The following is a 17,183-nucleotide window of genomic DNA, read 5'->3' as shown; positions in this document are numbered from 1 at the left end:
AATTAAAAAAAAAAAGATGTTTGATCCCAATAGTAATCAGAGCACTCCATCATGAGATGCAGTATTTCACTCAGCACTATGCAAATTTCTTTAAGGTTGACAGTACCCAGGGAAATGGTACTCTGCAGCACCACTGGTGAAAGTGTAAATTGGTAAACCCACTGAGAAGGGTGATCTGGAAATAATTTTTTAAATTGAGACTCTGGCCATAGTCATTCCTACAGCAATGCCACTTTTCAGCGTCTAGAAATCATTTCCAAACAGAGCACTGTTAGTGATAGAAAATAAACATGAATGTCTTCCATAGGGAACAGTTACATAAATTATGGTCCGTCTACATTAGGCAAATCTATATAAAAAGAATAAAGTAGTTCCATATTAGCACTGTACAATAGGGATTTCTGCAATGATGGAGATAACCTTCATCTATGCTATCCAATATGGTAGCCATTAGTCACATGCAGCTACCAAGGACTTGAGTGACTAAGGAACTGAATTTTAAATTTTATTTAATTTTAATTGATCTAAATATAAATTTAAATAACCACGTTTATGTACTAAAGTTGAAAGATCCCTAAGATAGAATGGAAAGGCTTTTTTTCAATTATGTAGAGTATGAATTCTAGTTATGTAAACAACAACACACCACACAGGTACATGTTCATGTACATAATATAGAGAAGCACCTAGAAGGATGCACACCAGGCTGACAATGGCTGGACGGCAGGGGGAAGGGGGGATGGGATTTTTGCTTTCTCTGAAAATGTATCTGTGCATGACCTATGTAATTAAATATTATTTTTAAAGAAAAGTGGGGGGGGAAAAACTGGAGAAAAGGGAAGGGTTGCCTACTGCATGTGCACAAGAATAGTAATATCTAGGAATCAGTAAGAAACGTGTCTTCTGATGAAACTCACTCTAACCTAGATGTGAGTTTAACCTAGATGTGGTTGATGGAAGAGAGTTAGGCTTTCACTGTATACACCATCTTGTAAGGAGCTAACAGAACTATACATTTTCTCCCCTTCACCCACAATCCAAGGATTTTACTCACGAAGAAGAATAATGGTTCTTTTGTAAATAGCTTCTCAAAACCTGCATAAGATATTCTTCATCAACAGCCACTAATCTGTCATTTCTCCAAAGAAATTTTCCAGATTCCAACTGCTTGTGAGTAGGGACTGTGCCTTTTAACGTGAATCCTCTCTGTGTATTTCCTTGGTTAAAGAGGCACTAACACTGTTAAGCTATTATAGGCAAATGTTTAGATTTTTCACCCCAGAACTATTTCCCTCCTTTGTATGCCTTTATTTTCAACTATCACCAAAAGGATTCCTTTCCAAATCCACTTGGTAACTTCAGTGTTTATTTAAATACTTACTATGGTAAATAAGTATTAGCCATGTAACTTTAAAGTTGCATATAATGTCAAACCCAAGTAGTTCTTAGATAAGCTATTCTAAAACCAGGTGAGGAGCTTTAAGTAAATTCTCAAATGTTATCTTGCATGTGTTTTGAGCAAGATAAATTCATATACAAATCTTATTTAAAGCATTCACAGGAATTTGTATATAAGCTTAAGTCTCCAAAATGAAAGTATCATTTAGCCAAGATTTTTAATATCTCAAATCAAAACTGTAAACCTCCACTTATGAACTTTCTGTTTTCACAAATAAGTGCTACCAGAATTGACTTCCATCAGATGCATCCATTCTATCCAGTTTTGAAAGATTAATCTTCATTTTCTAAAACTAGTTAAGTCACTTACAAAAGGTGTCTTTTCTTTTAGTTTTTCCTACTCAGTTTGTGATGTTTGGCCACCTTCCTTCAAGTCTTTAGAAAATTATATGGTTTGGGGAAAAAATATACACTGCCCTTCTGGGAAGTAGTAAGACAAAGCATCCAATTCATATTAAACAGCTTTAGTTTCCCTCTGGTATCCTAAAAGTGTCCAAGGCAACCTTAACCAACCTTTCCAAACAAGCTGCTTGGTGTAGCTTTCTTTGCAAACAAAAATTAGGCAATCTTCTTCTGAAATTATAAACCAAGGACATATTTTCCAGCTCCTCTCCCTATGAAAAGCCAAACCAAATTTTTCTTTTAAGTAAGTTCCTAAATTCTGGACACTTATTGTTTCTCACTTTGGCTAGGGGGAAATAAACCTGTGATAAGCACAGCAACAGTACCATCTAAAGACATATAGTCAAAGGTCCTTGAAAAAGAGCCAGAGATCGGTTTCAGGTAAATGTTTAGGGCCCTCACCTTCTCCAGTCAGAATGATGAATTTGATACTGATGAATTTTGTCTGCCCTTGGGTGTTGAGTGCTGTGAGTCAAAGACAAAAGCCCCATTTGTGCTTTGTGAGAGGAAACCACAGCAGCTGTAATTGGCACCGTGACCATTACACAGAGGAGAGCCGTTAATGAAGCCAAAAGCACCCATGGCCCTGGTTTCAGCCGGCAGGCAGCGCATGACTCCTTCCAGAGATCCATTTTTGGTTTCTGTAACTGGCATTGCTTCATTGTAGCTGAAGAAGGCAACAATGTCCTTAGGCCCGCACTGTCCAAGCCCAGCGAGCACCTGAAATGTGGCTAGTCCAAACTGACACAGGTGTGAGTGCGGAATACACTCTTGATTTCTGAGACTTAGTACAGATCAAAGAATGTAAAATGTCTCAATAATTCTTGGACGCTGAGTACCTGTCACAATGACAACACTTTGGATATACTGAGTAAAATAAAGTATATTTTTTTAGAATTATTTTTGCCTATTTTCTTTTTTTTTTTTTTAATGTAGCACTAGAAAATTCAAAATCACATACATGGCTCACATTTGCACGTTGCATGATATATCACTGGACAACGTTGCTTTAGACCTGCCAATAGTTTTTCTCAGCAGCCGTTAGATCCTGAGCTACTTATCTTTCCACCAACTGCCATATTTTTGCATGATTTTAGGGCTCCCAAAGTACCAAATGAATTATAGTCTGAAGACACATTTCTGGTTCCACTTTCACAAAAGCAGCAGAGGAGGACACAGCACAATCTAAATCTTTCTGACAATTGAGAATCTGATTTATTCCAGTCGGACTGCAACGCCAACCACGCTATCAATAAGACAGTCTGGTTCCTGGGGAGGAAGGGAGCCATGCCAAGGACAATCGGGAAGGCAAATCAGCCACACACGCATACATACACACACACACACTCCAAAAAGACTCACATTCCAAACGTGCATGAATATTTCTGAAACTCAGTCATAAATTTATTCAAATATGTCATGACTTCCCCGACAGAATTTCTTTAGTCCTTGTCCCCCATTAGGCACAAGGTCGTAAGAAATCTTTCTGAGGTGTGAGCCACCTAAATCATCTCCCTAATCCACATCGCACCACACCCCTTCTGGTGGTGCAGTGTCCCCAGGGGTGTGTAGATATGTCTGCACGTGGAAATGATCAGTAACACTGAGACGTGTTTTCAAACATCTCTTCACTGGCTGTAAACTTTGCCTGAGTTGTACCAGGGGCTGTGTGGTGTCCCCAGACCCTGCGCCCAGGTCCAACAAAGCCCGGTAGAGCCTGACTGTGGATACAAGGAAGCGTGTACGCTACACACACACACACACACACACACACTCATCCACCCGCAGTGAGAGGGTGCTCCTCGGAAAGTCCTGGGCTCCACTTGGAACCTTCTCTGGACCTGGAGACCCTGCCCAGCTCTGCGGCTTTCGTGAGAAGCACCACATTCTGCATTTCTTCTAAGACCTTGGGTCACTCTTACCTTGACTTGCTCATTTGAGGTTACAGCACAGAAAACAATCTCTGTGAATCCTTGGGATGGGAACATTCGGAAACAGATACCACCAATAACACGGCCGTCTTTAATTAAAGCAAGGGTTTTGTGTTTCCTGCAAGAATAAGATTAGGTCAAAGTTTTACTTCTCTTGGTTATACAAATATACTGTTTGGGGTGTCCCCCTCATGAACCAGCCAGGAAAAGCAGGGGGTTGTTTCTTCTTGATTTTTCCATGGAAACCTCCTCTCTCTGGCCACCATCTCACCAGACCGTTCTTTACTGTGGACTTCTTAGAGCAAGCTTGCCTGCCTGAGATGGCACCAGAGCTTCCGTGAGGACAAAGGCCGGCCACCTAAGGAGGCTCTGAGGTTACAAATAAAGAACAGAGCATGTGGGGAGGTGCTGACTGGTGCTGGAACAGGGCCACCCCTGATGCCCATGGACCCACAGTGGGAGTCCAGAGGGAGAGCACAAAGGCAGGGACAAACATGGGATGTGTTTCTGAAGAGTTTAGTCTCACTCAAAAATAGCACGGAAACAATATGGAAAAGAAAACCAAATCCACAGGTACAATTTGCTGAAACCTGCATTCCAGAATCCTATCGGGCCTGCAGTCTAAAACGTCACTCTGAATAGTCACATGCACGGATCACAATGCACGTAGGCTACTGGGTTCCATGTGTTAAAATACATTCAAGTAGGGAAGTTTACTTTCTTGTTTCTTGCTTTTTTTTTTTTTTTTTTTTTTTTAATGTAATGGATTGTCAAAGTTAACCTAATACCCCAATAATCTTCTCAGGGCTTACAGACCCTGGCAACAATGGTACCTAGTTAAGATACCAAAATCAAGAATATTTTGACTATTGAAAAAGTGGGACGCCTGCTTAGCGTTTATATATTCCTTCACTGCTATAAGGAACGAAGCACAGGATGGTCACCCGCAACTTAAAATATAAAGCCTCATTCACAAAAAATTGACGAACTGTTGAAAAATTAATCTTAATGCCTTTAGCCATGGCAATTATCGTGATGCCACTCTACATCCACAGTGTGACGAGAGGCCGCAGGACTCGGTGGGTGACTACGGCTGACTTTCACTGTCTGAGTAGCTCCTCTTTCATTTAAAAGGGAAAAAAGGGGACAGGTGATCCCTGGTGATCCAGCGGTTCAGACTCAGGGCTTCCACTGCAAGGGGCACAGGTTCAATCCCTGGTCGGGGAACGAAGATCGCATGTGCCACGTGGCACGGCCAAAAAAATAAAAAAAAAAAAAGAAAGAAAGAAAGAAGAGGGGAAAAAGGGAGAAGGAACAGCAGAGCACAACTTACGGGTCAAAGACAAGCCGTGTGATGTACTCCTTTGGCATCCGGGGCAGCTGATGGGAAAACACATTCTGCAGCCCCACCAGCCAAATCAGTATCTTCTTGTTGGGCTTCTGGTTCAGGGAATTGCCCACTACGTGAAATTCAATCACACCCCTGCGCTCCTCCATCCTTGCCGCTTCGTCCCTGGCTGAGTGTGCTGACAGAAAATTGGTCTGGGACGCGGGAGACAGGAAAACATTACACAGAGCTCTTCTCTTAAGACAGGAGGGATAGGACATACCAATGCCTCTCTTCTGTGTTCTAATAAGACGCACGTTTGTGGATTTTCAGGGTCCCAACCAACACACACAAGTTATGAAAACAAAATAGGTAGGTAGAGCATTTTGAGGGACCAGAGTTTTCTACGTGTACACGGAGATTTGGTGTGGATCAGGAGCCACCAGACTTTCTGTAAAGGGCCAGGGAGCTCATATTTTAGATCTGCAAGTCATGAGGTCTCTGTGCCAACTCGCCAACACTGTTGTAGGGTGAAAGCTGCCGCAGACAACACATAAATGACTGGGGCAGCAGAATTCCAATAAAACTTTGCTTAAAAGGGGGGAAGGCAGACTGGATCTGGCCTGAGGGCTATAGTTTGCCAGTCCCTGGTTTTTAGGAACTCCATCTGGCTGAGCATTATAGCACCCTCGGGATGACAGATCCCAGTACAGGCCCAATAGTGGCAGTCTTATACTGTCAGCACCTCTTCTTGGAAGATGGTTTTCTTTGCACAGGAGTCGCCGTTGACCACTCTCAACCACAGCTCGCAGCACAACCTTGTGCCAGCACTCAGTGGGGTGCAGGTCAGTGTTCAACCAACAGCTCCCCAAGGGAGAAAAGCCCACTGGCGGCACGTGCTCATTTCACTGGTCTATGGCCGGTGCCCAGGTGCCCGGATGCCACTGTGGTCAATTTCAAGCTACCAACGTATTTAACAACCAGCACACAAAATTCCTGAAAATGTAACAGTTGCCTTGCACACACCAGTACAAGTCAACTCCAGGACACTACTAAATCCACCCAACACATCCTGAAATGTGTGACTACATCCACACTTTATAGCTGAAAAAAACTGAGCTAAACTAATCCGTGAAGTTACTAAATCCCCGAAAGACAAGTACACAAAAGGTACTATAGTCATAAGTCCCCAGGACTGGATACCTAGAAGGAAATGGAAAGAACAATTTTATAAGAAGATCTCTCTCTTAACAACATTCTGGTTCTCTGACTTATCCTCACTACCATGAAATAAACCTCTAAGGAAACATGACAAATTAAAAATGGGTACTTTGATCTAGCAGAGCCATACTAAAAAAAATTTTAAAGATGTTTTGCAAAATAATCTCCGAGCCATTCCTTCATTTTCTGGAAGCTGTCAGAAACGTCTTAAACTGCTTTGCCCCTGGATAGGACACAATGAGACTGACGGCAGTACTTTTACCAGGATTGCTTTACTTGAATCTAATCATGGGTAAACAGACAAATCCAGGTAGAGGGACATTATGCAAAACCAGTGACCGGGACTCTGCAATAACAGTGCTGGCACAAAAGACCAAAAGAGGGCTGGGGAACTGTTCTAGAAAAAAGGAGACTAAAGAGGTGAAGAGGGGAAGTCCCTGGTGGTCCAGTGGTTAGGACTCCATGCTTCCACTGCCGGCGGCACAGGTTCAATCCCTGGTCAGGGAACTAAGATCCCGGAAGCCACACAGCGTGACCAAAAAAAAAAAAAAAAAAAAAAGAGGTGAAGAGATAAGAACTAAATGCAGTTTATGCTCCCTGACTGATCCTCCAACAACAGCAGCAAATGTTATAATGGACAGGATTTGGATATACGGGAAATTTGGATATGGGCTGTATATTAGGCCAAGGGTCTAATATAACTTTGTCTAAGCAAACTTTTCTATAAAGGGCCAGGGGACAACTATCTTAGGCTTTGCAGTCAGACTTCCCCTATCTTAATAATTCAGATCTGCTCTTGTAGTGCAAGGCAGACACAGACAATACACTTCAATTAAACTTTATTTACAAAACCAGCAAGTGGGCTGGATTTGGCCCGCAGGCTGTAGACTGCCAACCCAGACATTAGATTATACTGTAACCTAGCTAAATTTGCTGGAGGTGATAAGTGCATCGAGGTCATGTGAATGAACAGTCTCAGTCTTAGGAGACACATGCAAATATAGTTAGGGGTGAAGTGTTATGACATCTGTATTGAATTCTGAAATGGTTCCTAATGCTTCACAGGAGAGAGAGCGAGACAGAGGGAACGTAAATGAGGCATGTTAACAACTGGTGAATCTAAATAAAGAGTCTCTGGATCTTTATCATGGAGTTTTTTGCAACATTTATGAGGGTTTAAATTTTTCAAGATAAAAAGTTGAAGGAGGAGAAATGCCTTCAACTGCATGAGATTATGTTTCCCCGTGATGTGACAGTCATCAAGGGGAATCAGCTCTCCATCAGCTTTTCTTGCCTTTCCGACCCTGACCACCAGGCAAAATGCAAACCGGGGTAGCATGACATGCTCTCTCTCGGCAATACCATCCCCATTCCCAGCAGCTGGAGTGGCCCGGAGAGCAGAAGGGGTCCACCAGCTGGCTGCCTAGGTTCACCCTGCTGACCTCTGGCCCGAGCATCGCTGCAGGGTCCGTGATGGTGGACATGACCTCGTGGATTAATTCCAGTGGAATATCGCCCATCACTCGGGGTTTCTTGGCCTCCTCCAAAACATGAGAGTCATTCATTTTCCTCTTTTCTCCTTGAGGATCAAAATAAAAGGGTAAACGATGGGTTATTTTAACCACAAAGCACATGCCAACTAATCCAACTAATTTTCTAATAACACTGACAGGTGTGGACGTCAACCCTCCGTGTATCGGGGGAGGGGCGCAGTGGAAGGCGGGAGAGAGAAGGGAGGAGGTCTCACAGTAACTGCCAACCGTTGATCTATTCTAAATAGTTTCTATTTTCCATGATAATTTTTTAACTTGACATATGAGTTATTAAGGCATGTGTCTCTTCACTTGCGTATTAAGGGGTGAGTCTAGTTATCACTTAGTGGTCAGAGAACATGGTCCATATGATACCAAAGGTCAAAATTTTTCGAAACTTGCTTTATGGACGAAGACTTGACCAATTATTTGCAAATTAAGCGTCTTCTTGGAAAGAATGTGTATTTTTCCGATTTTGAGTGCTCTCTAGATTAATCTTGTTGATCGTGTTTGCAGGGCTTCTGTCCTGACAGTTTTGTCTGCTTGATCTATGAATGAATCAGAGATGTTTCTTCCAGACTTCAACTGTTGGTTGGTTTGAAGTGATTATTTCTCCTTGCAGTTCTGTTAATTCTCCCTCTTTCATATATGTTTGCATGTACGTATGTCTAGATATATGTGGTCGTATGCATGTCATGTACATATGTCTATATGTTTGAAATATACTCATGAACTGTTTTATTTTCCTGGTGAATTTAATTTTTTCATCACCAAATGACCCTCACTATCTCTCACGATGCTTTTTTGCCTTAAAATGGTGCCTCAGAAAGTGAGCAGGGCCACTGGTCTCTGAAGTGGATACACTCTCAATATGTCACATGCTGGGAAAGGCCGGGCAAAGGCAAGGAGAACTCTCTCCCACCTTCCTCCTTAGATTACATGGTGGCTTTCTGTCCCTTCTACTAGCATGTTTGGTTTTTCTTTCTTTCTTTTTTTTTTCCTTCTGTCATAATGCATTTATTTTTACAATTAAAATTTTTTTAATTTTTAGATGTTCAAATCTAATTTATTCCTCAGGTGCGAATCCCACTAAACATGTTGCATATAGCATTCCCATCAACTTTAGCTAAAAAGGAGCAGAGCAATGGCAAGTATCTCGTCTATACAAGATGCTTCTCCAAATATTACATGTTACTTACTAAACAGTTTTGGTTGAGTTCTTGTTTTCATAACTTTTTACTTGTTGTGACTGGAGGTGAGTGAGAATATTTTCAGTCATTTGACCAAGAAGCCTTCAAATTCCAAGATTTCCCAAGATTGGCATTGTGAACTATTTATTTTGGAGCTAAGGCTTATACCCAATATGCCCCAAACTTGATAGATTGCTAATAGTGATGTGATAAGAAAGCATCTTAGGCTGCATCCAAGCTCACTCGCAAAGAGTTTGCAGATTAATTAGTGATGTCTCCCTTGGAAGTGGGAGAGACAATGGTGGCACCAATGCTAAATGCTTAGTACTTCATACAAAATCCTCTTCTCTCCCCCTTTTATGTCATTTCTTTAATGTCAAACTTTGGTCATGCCCAAGATTTGTCTGAGGTCAAGCCTGCAGACAGAAATGCAACCTTCAAAACATTCTGTAACTGTGAAATGCCTTTAGGATTAAGAGATGTTTTTGCCCACATGGCAGATTACATTCAAGGCCAAATTCTTTCCCCTCTTGTATCCACGCTCTGCTATGTGATTTTGCAGCTCTTCCTATAAAAGGAGTAGGGTACATTTCCCCACCCCTTTACTCTGAGTTTGACCATGTGACTAGCTTTAGATGACAAAATGAGGCAGGTGTGATGGGGTACCAGTTCCGAGTTTAGGCTTCAAGTAAGCGTATTTCTTCTTGCTTTCTGGTGCTTCTGCCACCATAATAAGGACATATTCTGCCCCAAGGGAAGGAGAAGAAACCCAATGGTCCTAGAAGGAGGATGAGAAATACGCAAGCCCCGCCTGAAGGAGACCAGCCAGGATTAGCCACCTCCCAGGCAACACACAGGATGAGTGAGCTATGATAATAAAAGATTACAGTTTTAAGACTCTGCACTTTGAGTGGGTTTGTTACATAGCAATAACTAACCAATACAGCTCAAAGTGAGTTCCAACCATTGAGATCCTGGACATGTACAATCTGTTTAAAGTCTACCTTTGGCACGCCTCAGAAAATAGAGCTTCTAGGGCAAATTGCAGTCCTCCATGATGCCCTCGAAGAGCTTACCTGGGTTTGCCTCAAGCCCAGAAGCGCCTTTACAGGAAGGACTGTTGCTCCCTCCATTCTGTTGCTCAAGGGACGCTGAGTTTGAATTGAAGGTAACTGTCCCGGCCACAGGAGGTGGATTGATAACTGCCCCCAGGAAAAGGAAAAGAAGGTATTAAATGACTTCTTTCTTAGGCAATAAGGAACCAAGTGCACATGACACCATCCCATTCCTGCCCATCACCCCGAAGAAGTCATCTTTAAAATAAAAACTATGGGGCCAATGTGGGCATGGTAAGAAAGATAGGGATGGATTATAACCCGCTGGATAGAATAAAGATAAACGAGTCCAAATTGATAAGATAATAAATGCATAAATAAATAAGTGGGGAGAAGGTGAAACTCTTCGTACAGGAGAATGCCAACAAATAAGAAAGGAATGATGGAAGTTGGCAGGGGCCAGGGGAAGCAGCCAGTATATAATAATTGATTCAGGGAAGAATCATCTGTACAGTCTAAACCTTGTGAATATATATTTTTTTGTATTTATTTTTATTTATTTTTGGCCGCACTGGGTCCTCGTTGCTGTGCGCGGGCTTTCTCTAGTTGTGGCAAGTGGAGGCTACTCTTCGTTGCGGTGCGCGGGCTTCTCATTGCGGTGGCTTCTCTTGTTGTGGAGCACGGGCTCTAGGTGCGCGGGCTTCAGTAGTTGTGGCACGTGGGCTCAGTAGTTGTGGCTTGTGGACTCTAGAGCGCAGGCTCAGTAGTTGTGGCGTGCAGGCTCAGAAGTTGTGGCTCATGGGCTCCAGAGCACAGGCTCAGTAGTTGTGGCACACGGGCTTAGTTGCTCCGCGGCACGTGGGATCTTCCCAGACCAGGGCTTGAACCCATGTCCCCTGCATTGGCAGGCGGATTCTTAACCACTGCACCACCAGGGAAGTCCCAATGAATATAATTTTGATAAAGACAGGGTAGTCTCAAAGTATCTCCCCACAAAAGTACTTTTTTTTTTTATTACAAAAGGAGAAATGATAACACTGCAGTGGAGAAACCTCATCAACCCCACCCTAAGCCAGTGATCAAACTGCACACCAGCAACAATGGGAGAGGCCAACGTTACGTGCCTCCCGATGTGACACAAAAATTGCTATAAACCACATCACTGAGATGAGGGGCAAAATGGAAAATAGCACATAGATTAGATAATAATATTGCATCAAGGTTAAAATCCCGTACTTTGATAACTATACTGCGGTTAAATAAGAAAACGTCCTTGCTCTTAGGAGATACCCACTGAAGTCAGTAAAGGGGCATGACGTTTGTAACTTTCAAATAGTTTAGAAGACAAAAAACATACACATATGCACACATATATATGGAGCGAGACAGAGACAGAGAAACAGGAGAAAGGATGAAGCAAGTATGGCAAATGTTAACAATTTAACAAAGAACATACAGCACACAGGACTGCTTTGTCCTAGTCTTGTAACTTTTCTGTAAGTTCGAGAGTACTTCCAAACAAAACCTTTTTGTTTCGCCTTTTTTCAAGAAAGCCATCATAGGAAGCAGGACGTTGTTCGCTAGTGTGTTGCTGATCTGTAGCTGATGAGGCGAGACTGATGAGGGACACGGGCATTCCCAGTGCAGACAGATGCCCAGAGAGCACGTTCATCCTGGTGTCAAGGCAGCCACAGTGTGGTCTACTACGGGGGACCTTCCCCGCAGCCAAGAGAGTGATGGAGTAAGTAAACCGAGCCACGGAGAGACATGGACCCATAGCACTCCTAACTGAACAGCAACTGGTATGTAAAGAATCAGAATACACTGATTTACAACGGTGTGTTAGTTTCAGGTGTACAGCAAAGTGAATCAGTTATACGTCTACATATACCCACTCTTTTTTAGATCCTTTTCCCATATAGGTCATTACAATAAAAAATTTTTTTAAATAAAACGTAGGTGAGGAAACCACACCTCCCCCAGAAAAAAAAAGAAAAAAATGGGGGAGCAGAATATACTAAAGCACCAGGCTGTATGGCTTTCCTCCCAGCAAACAAGCCTTCCGAATTTCTAAGTACACTGGAGCGATTCTACACAAAGGGGAAGGAAGCTCTGGTGATTCAGAAGACATCTGAGTACCTTGCAAAAGTTCAGAGCCATCATTATGAATGTCATTTATCACAGTTGCATAGATATGCAGACATGCCAATTAAGTAGGTGATTACACTTGTCTTTTCCCCCAGAGAACACACTGCAATTACTGCAGAACAGGAGAAGACAGCCTGCTTCCGACGGCGGCAGGTAATCCTGACAGTCCAGCTGAACTGCGTGACAACCTGAGACACAGAGATGAATCTGAAATTCCCAGAGGGTCAGAGACGACCCGCCTTCTCCACCTTGTGTGATGACAGACAACACAACGGAAGTGGGACAGACTGGGATGCGTCTTGAGCAGGTGAGGGTCAAGGGAAGTCTTCACCCAGAGAGGAATCCTCTCCAGAAGTCCCTCCAGAAAAGAACTAAGTTGACCCTGCCGAACAGCTCTGGTGTCCCCGGCCCATGTTCTTCACTCATTCCTTCCACACGTGCTTGCCTGCACATTTGCAAAGCACACTGGGGCCGTGCAGAGCAGCGGTTAGAGCTCTGGCTCTTAACGCAGTGCAAGAGACAGGAATTAGACCCAGTGTGAAGCTCAGTCCCATCACTCACGAGCTCTGCTTTTGGGCAACTGGTTGGTCCCCTCTGAGCTCTCATTTCTCATCCACGTAAAGGGGATAATCACACCAACTTCTCATGGTTTGTGCTAAGGCTCAAAGACAGGAAAGCAAACCTCAGGGCAAGCACTTACTGGAAGTATCAGCTATTCTCGCGGCAAAACTGGGTCTCTGACCATGCGGGAGTCACGCTCACAGGAGACAGAGACGTACAGAGAAAAGGGGGCGAGGGTAGCAGGAGGTGAGTGCTGTGTGACTCACACTGCTGTACATCAGGTCACCTGAGGAGCTTTTAAAGTCTCGATGTCCAGGACACGTCCTTGGCCACGTCCAGGCCATGCCCTTGGCCAATTACATCACACCCTCTTGGGAGGGGCCTCAGAAATCAGTAGTATTTTTTTTTTTTTTACTTAAAATAAATCATTTTGTTTTATTTATAGCTATTCTCAGTATCTAAACCAGTGCCATAAATACTATAGAAAATCAGGAGATAAATGTGGGAAGGAAGGAAATTACTTTCAAACATACAGAGGCATCTACTGGCAAAAACTGATAGAAGCAATTCTTAACTATTTATTGAAATAAGAACCTCTATATGGCATATTTTACTGAGTCACTAAGAGCCAGGCTATAAATTTAGGTGGTTTCTAAACTTTTTAAAAATTTTTTCTAGATTTTTAATGTAAATTTTCTTTCCTTCCTTGAGAGCATCCCAAATTAATAAAGTTCTATAATTAATCATACCACAAATAAATAACACTATTCGAAATCAGTAGTATTTTAAATCACATGGGTGATGCCACGGTGCAGCCAAGTTAAAGAACCGGCGATAGGGCTTCCCTGGTGGCGCAATGGTTGAGAATCTGCCTGCCAATGCAGGGGACACGGGTTCGAGCCCTGGTCTGGGAAGATCCCACATGCCGCGGAGCAACTAGGCCCGTGAGCCACAATTACTGAGCCTGCGCGTCTGGAGCCTGTGCTCCGCAACAGGAGAGGCCGCGATAATGGGAGGCCTGTGCACTGCGATGAAGAGTGGCCCCCACTTGCCACAACTAGAGAAAGCCCTCGCACAGAAACGAAGACCCAACACAGCCATAAATAAATAAATAAATAAAAATTAAACTTAAAAAAAAAAAAAAGTTAATCGATAACATTAAAAAAAAAAAAAAAGCTTCCTTAAAAAAAAAAAAAAAAAGAACCGGCGATAGGATATTATCAAGGTTCCACGAACGTTTGGAATAAAGGAGATCCAGCCCTTACTAGAAGGCGTGGGGAGAATTAGGAAAGGGTTTGTGGGAGAGATGCCATTTGAAAGTTAGGTAAGATAAAGACAGAGACAAAGTGAACAACATGGGGACAGAGAGAGAAATACAGAACACACATCCAGGTGCTACACACAGCACGTCCAGGAAATGCTGACACTCTGGTCTGGAGTTCTGTCCATGCACAGAAGAGCCCCAGAGCGCTACAGGCTTTGAACCAGAGAAACATGAAATTATATTCTACGACCTAAGGAAAAAACAGCACAGAAGATGTTTCTGGTAACAAGAAGCCAAACAAAGATGGTTTGATCCAAACCAAAATACCTCATTCCCTAAGTACACTGCTTGGAAGGATTTAATTATATGCATCCAAACTTGGGCTCTAGATGAAAAAAAAAAGTTTTAATCACCTTCTCAAATGCAGTATGCTGAGTGAAAGAAGCCAGAGTCAGAAAGCTATGATTCCACTCATATGGCATTCTAGAAAAGGCAAAACTACAGGAACAAAAAACAAATCAGTGGTCGCCGAGGCTGGGGGTTACAGCACCAAATGGACTACAAAAGGGGTACAAGGGAATTTTCTGGGGTGATGCAGTTGTCCTATATTTTTTTTTTCTATATTCTGATGGCAGTGGTAGTTACACAACTAACTATGTGTGTTTGCCAAAATTCACAGAACCACATACTAAAAAGGTTGCCTTTCATTGTACGTATTCAATTTAAAAAATTGCGGGGTGGGGGAATGGCGAGAATAAAATTACCCTTTGCTGGAGGCAATACTTAAGAGCCCCCATGTTACACATTGAACTAGATCTACTAAAAACTCGACATCAAAATTCTGCATTCTATCTTTCCCCAAGGCCACAAACAAATTACTGCCTTGGCATCTCTTGACAAACTTCTCCAAATTTTCCGAGCATCCAAGGCAGAAATTCAGACCCTCTTTCTAGGGTCAGTGTGACTCCAGAAGTTACACATCTTCCTTCCTCACAAAATGCTCGCTGAGGCCACTGGCTGACCCGAGGCAATGCCGGCTGACGCCCTGACCCCACTTCACGTCCTGAGACTCACCATCCTACCATTATCCATGAGAGCAACTTGATGCCCAAACCAGACCCCACAGATTCAGAAACCAGACGGAGACATGATTCCTGGGCATATGTGGCCATTGACCGAGACTGTAAGTGTCTTCAAAAAGAGCCAGCATTGACTGCAGACCTGAGCCGCCTGGGTTTAAACCTCCCGTACAGCTGTGAGGCGCGGGCTGAGCAAACTCCCATAGCAGAAGCAGCAGCTGTTGTTATTTTAACTGTTTGGTTTGCACCTGCTCTCCTCACCAACAGAGATGTAGACGCAAGATTTGCCAGAGCTTTTACTTTTTTTTTGGCTGGTGCTAGTCTTCAATTCTTGATGAAAAACACAAATAAATGCAGAGTGAACTGCAACGAACACTTCCTGGTTGTTTTCTGATTTATGCAAAACAAAAATTTTTTTTTTTACCTGTTTGGATTCCTAGCTGGCTGGTTCTGGAAGAAGCTGAGAGAAAATCCTGATCCCAGATGGGAGAGTTTTGACTATAAACTTCTTCTTCTAACATGGACAGAAACCTAGGCACAAGAGTAAAGGCAAGCATGAGATCAAAACTAATGCATTACTAGAGGGACGAAAGCCCCAACCACCCACGGCAATCACATGAACACCAGCATCCTATCTTCAATTTAGAAATATGCTAGTCAATTATGACTCAAGTGATGATTTAGTTGGGCAGCCCTGGTATATTCTAATAACAGAATGCATTTCTACAGATGTATTCTCTTTGGGCTCTGCATAGATGGATACGAGCTAGACTACACAGAGCATTACATGAGTGGAAATGCATTCCACCCAGCCTCCCTCAGGGAATCTCGGAACCAGATTCCAGCCCTCCATGGATCGGTCACTGTCACTGTCATTTCCATCACAAAAGCCGCTATAGTATTTATGGAATCCTTGCCATGTGCCTGCATTGTCCTAAGAACTTCTTTTTTTTTTTTTAATTAACCTTTATCGGAGTATAGTTGCTTTACAATGTTATGTTAGTTTCTACTGTACAGCAAAATGAATCAACTATACACATACATATATCCCCTCTTTTTTGGATTTCCTTCCCATTTAGGTCACCACAGTGCATTAAGTAGAGTTCCCTGTGCTACATAGTATGTTCTCATTAGTTACCTATTTTAGACATAGTATCAATAGTGTATACGTGTCAATCCCAATCTCCCAATTCCTCCCAGCAGCCCCCCTTTTCCCCCTTGGTATCCATACATTTGTTCTCTACTTCTGTGTCTCTATTTCTGCTTTGCAAATAAGATCATCTATACCATTTTTCTAGATTCCACATATATGCGTTAATATACAGTATTTGTTTTTCTCTTTCTGACTTACTTCACTCAGTATGACACTCTGTTGGTCCATCCATGACTCTACAAATGACCCAATTTCGTTCCTTTTTATGGCTGAGTAATATTCCATTGGATATATGTACCACATCTTCTTTATCCATTCCTCTGTTGATGGACATTTAGGTTGCTTCCATGTCCTGGCTATTGTAAACAGTGCTGCTATGAACATTGGGGCGCATGTGTCTTTTTGAATTACGGTTTTCTCTGGGTAAGAACTTCTTATTGAATCTTCACATCAACCCAATGAGTTACGTATTTTAGTTTTATTTATCACACACATACATAGCTCTTACTATAGGATAGACACTGCTTTAAGTAGTTGGTGTATATTAACTCGTTTGATCTTCCTAACAACCCTATGAGATAGGATCCATTATTGTACCCATTTTACAGATGGAAAAACTTAGGGCACAGAGAGGCTCAATAACTGGTACAAAGTCCCACAACCAGTAAATTGCAGGGCCAAGATCAGAACATGTGATTAATTACTATGTTATTATTTCCTGTCGTGTTATAAACAAACAGATCTCAAGTTTTGGGGGCCCACAGAAATCACCCGAATACCTTGGTAGGAGTATAGATACCCAAAGCCCACCTACGCTTACTGAATCGGAGTCTGGGAGAATGGTCTGGGCAACTGATTTTTG

General features: G+C 42.6%; 1 protein-coding gene across 1 annotated transcript in view; it reads right to left on the bottom strand.

The window, feature by feature from the left end:
• Window positions 1-17,183, bottom strand: part of KAT2B (lysine acetyltransferase 2B) — a 103,123-nt gene that overhangs the window by 18,280 nt on the left and 67,660 nt on the right. Inside the window, exons 7-11 of the mRNA XM_059920402.1 lie at window positions 15,593-15,699; window positions 10,138-10,263; window positions 7,782-7,918; window positions 5,125-5,333; window positions 3,783-3,909 (exon numbers count right to left, since the gene is read on the bottom strand). Of these exons, the coding sequence (XP_059776385.1) occupies window positions 3,783-3,909; window positions 5,125-5,333; window positions 7,782-7,918; window positions 10,138-10,263; window positions 15,593-15,699 (706 nt within the window). The remainder of the gene's footprint in view (window positions 1-3,782; window positions 3,910-5,124; window positions 5,334-7,781; window positions 7,919-10,137; window positions 10,264-15,592; window positions 15,700-17,183) is intronic.

Source organism: Balaenoptera ricei, chromosome 4 (genome assembly GCF_028023285.1).
Source record: "Balaenoptera ricei isolate mBalRic1 chromosome 4, mBalRic1.hap2, whole genome shotgun sequence".
NCBI classification, from domain to species: domain Eukaryota; kingdom Metazoa; phylum Chordata; class Mammalia; order Artiodactyla; family Balaenopteridae; genus Balaenoptera; species Balaenoptera ricei.
This window is presented reverse-complemented; position numbering and strand designations above follow the sequence as displayed.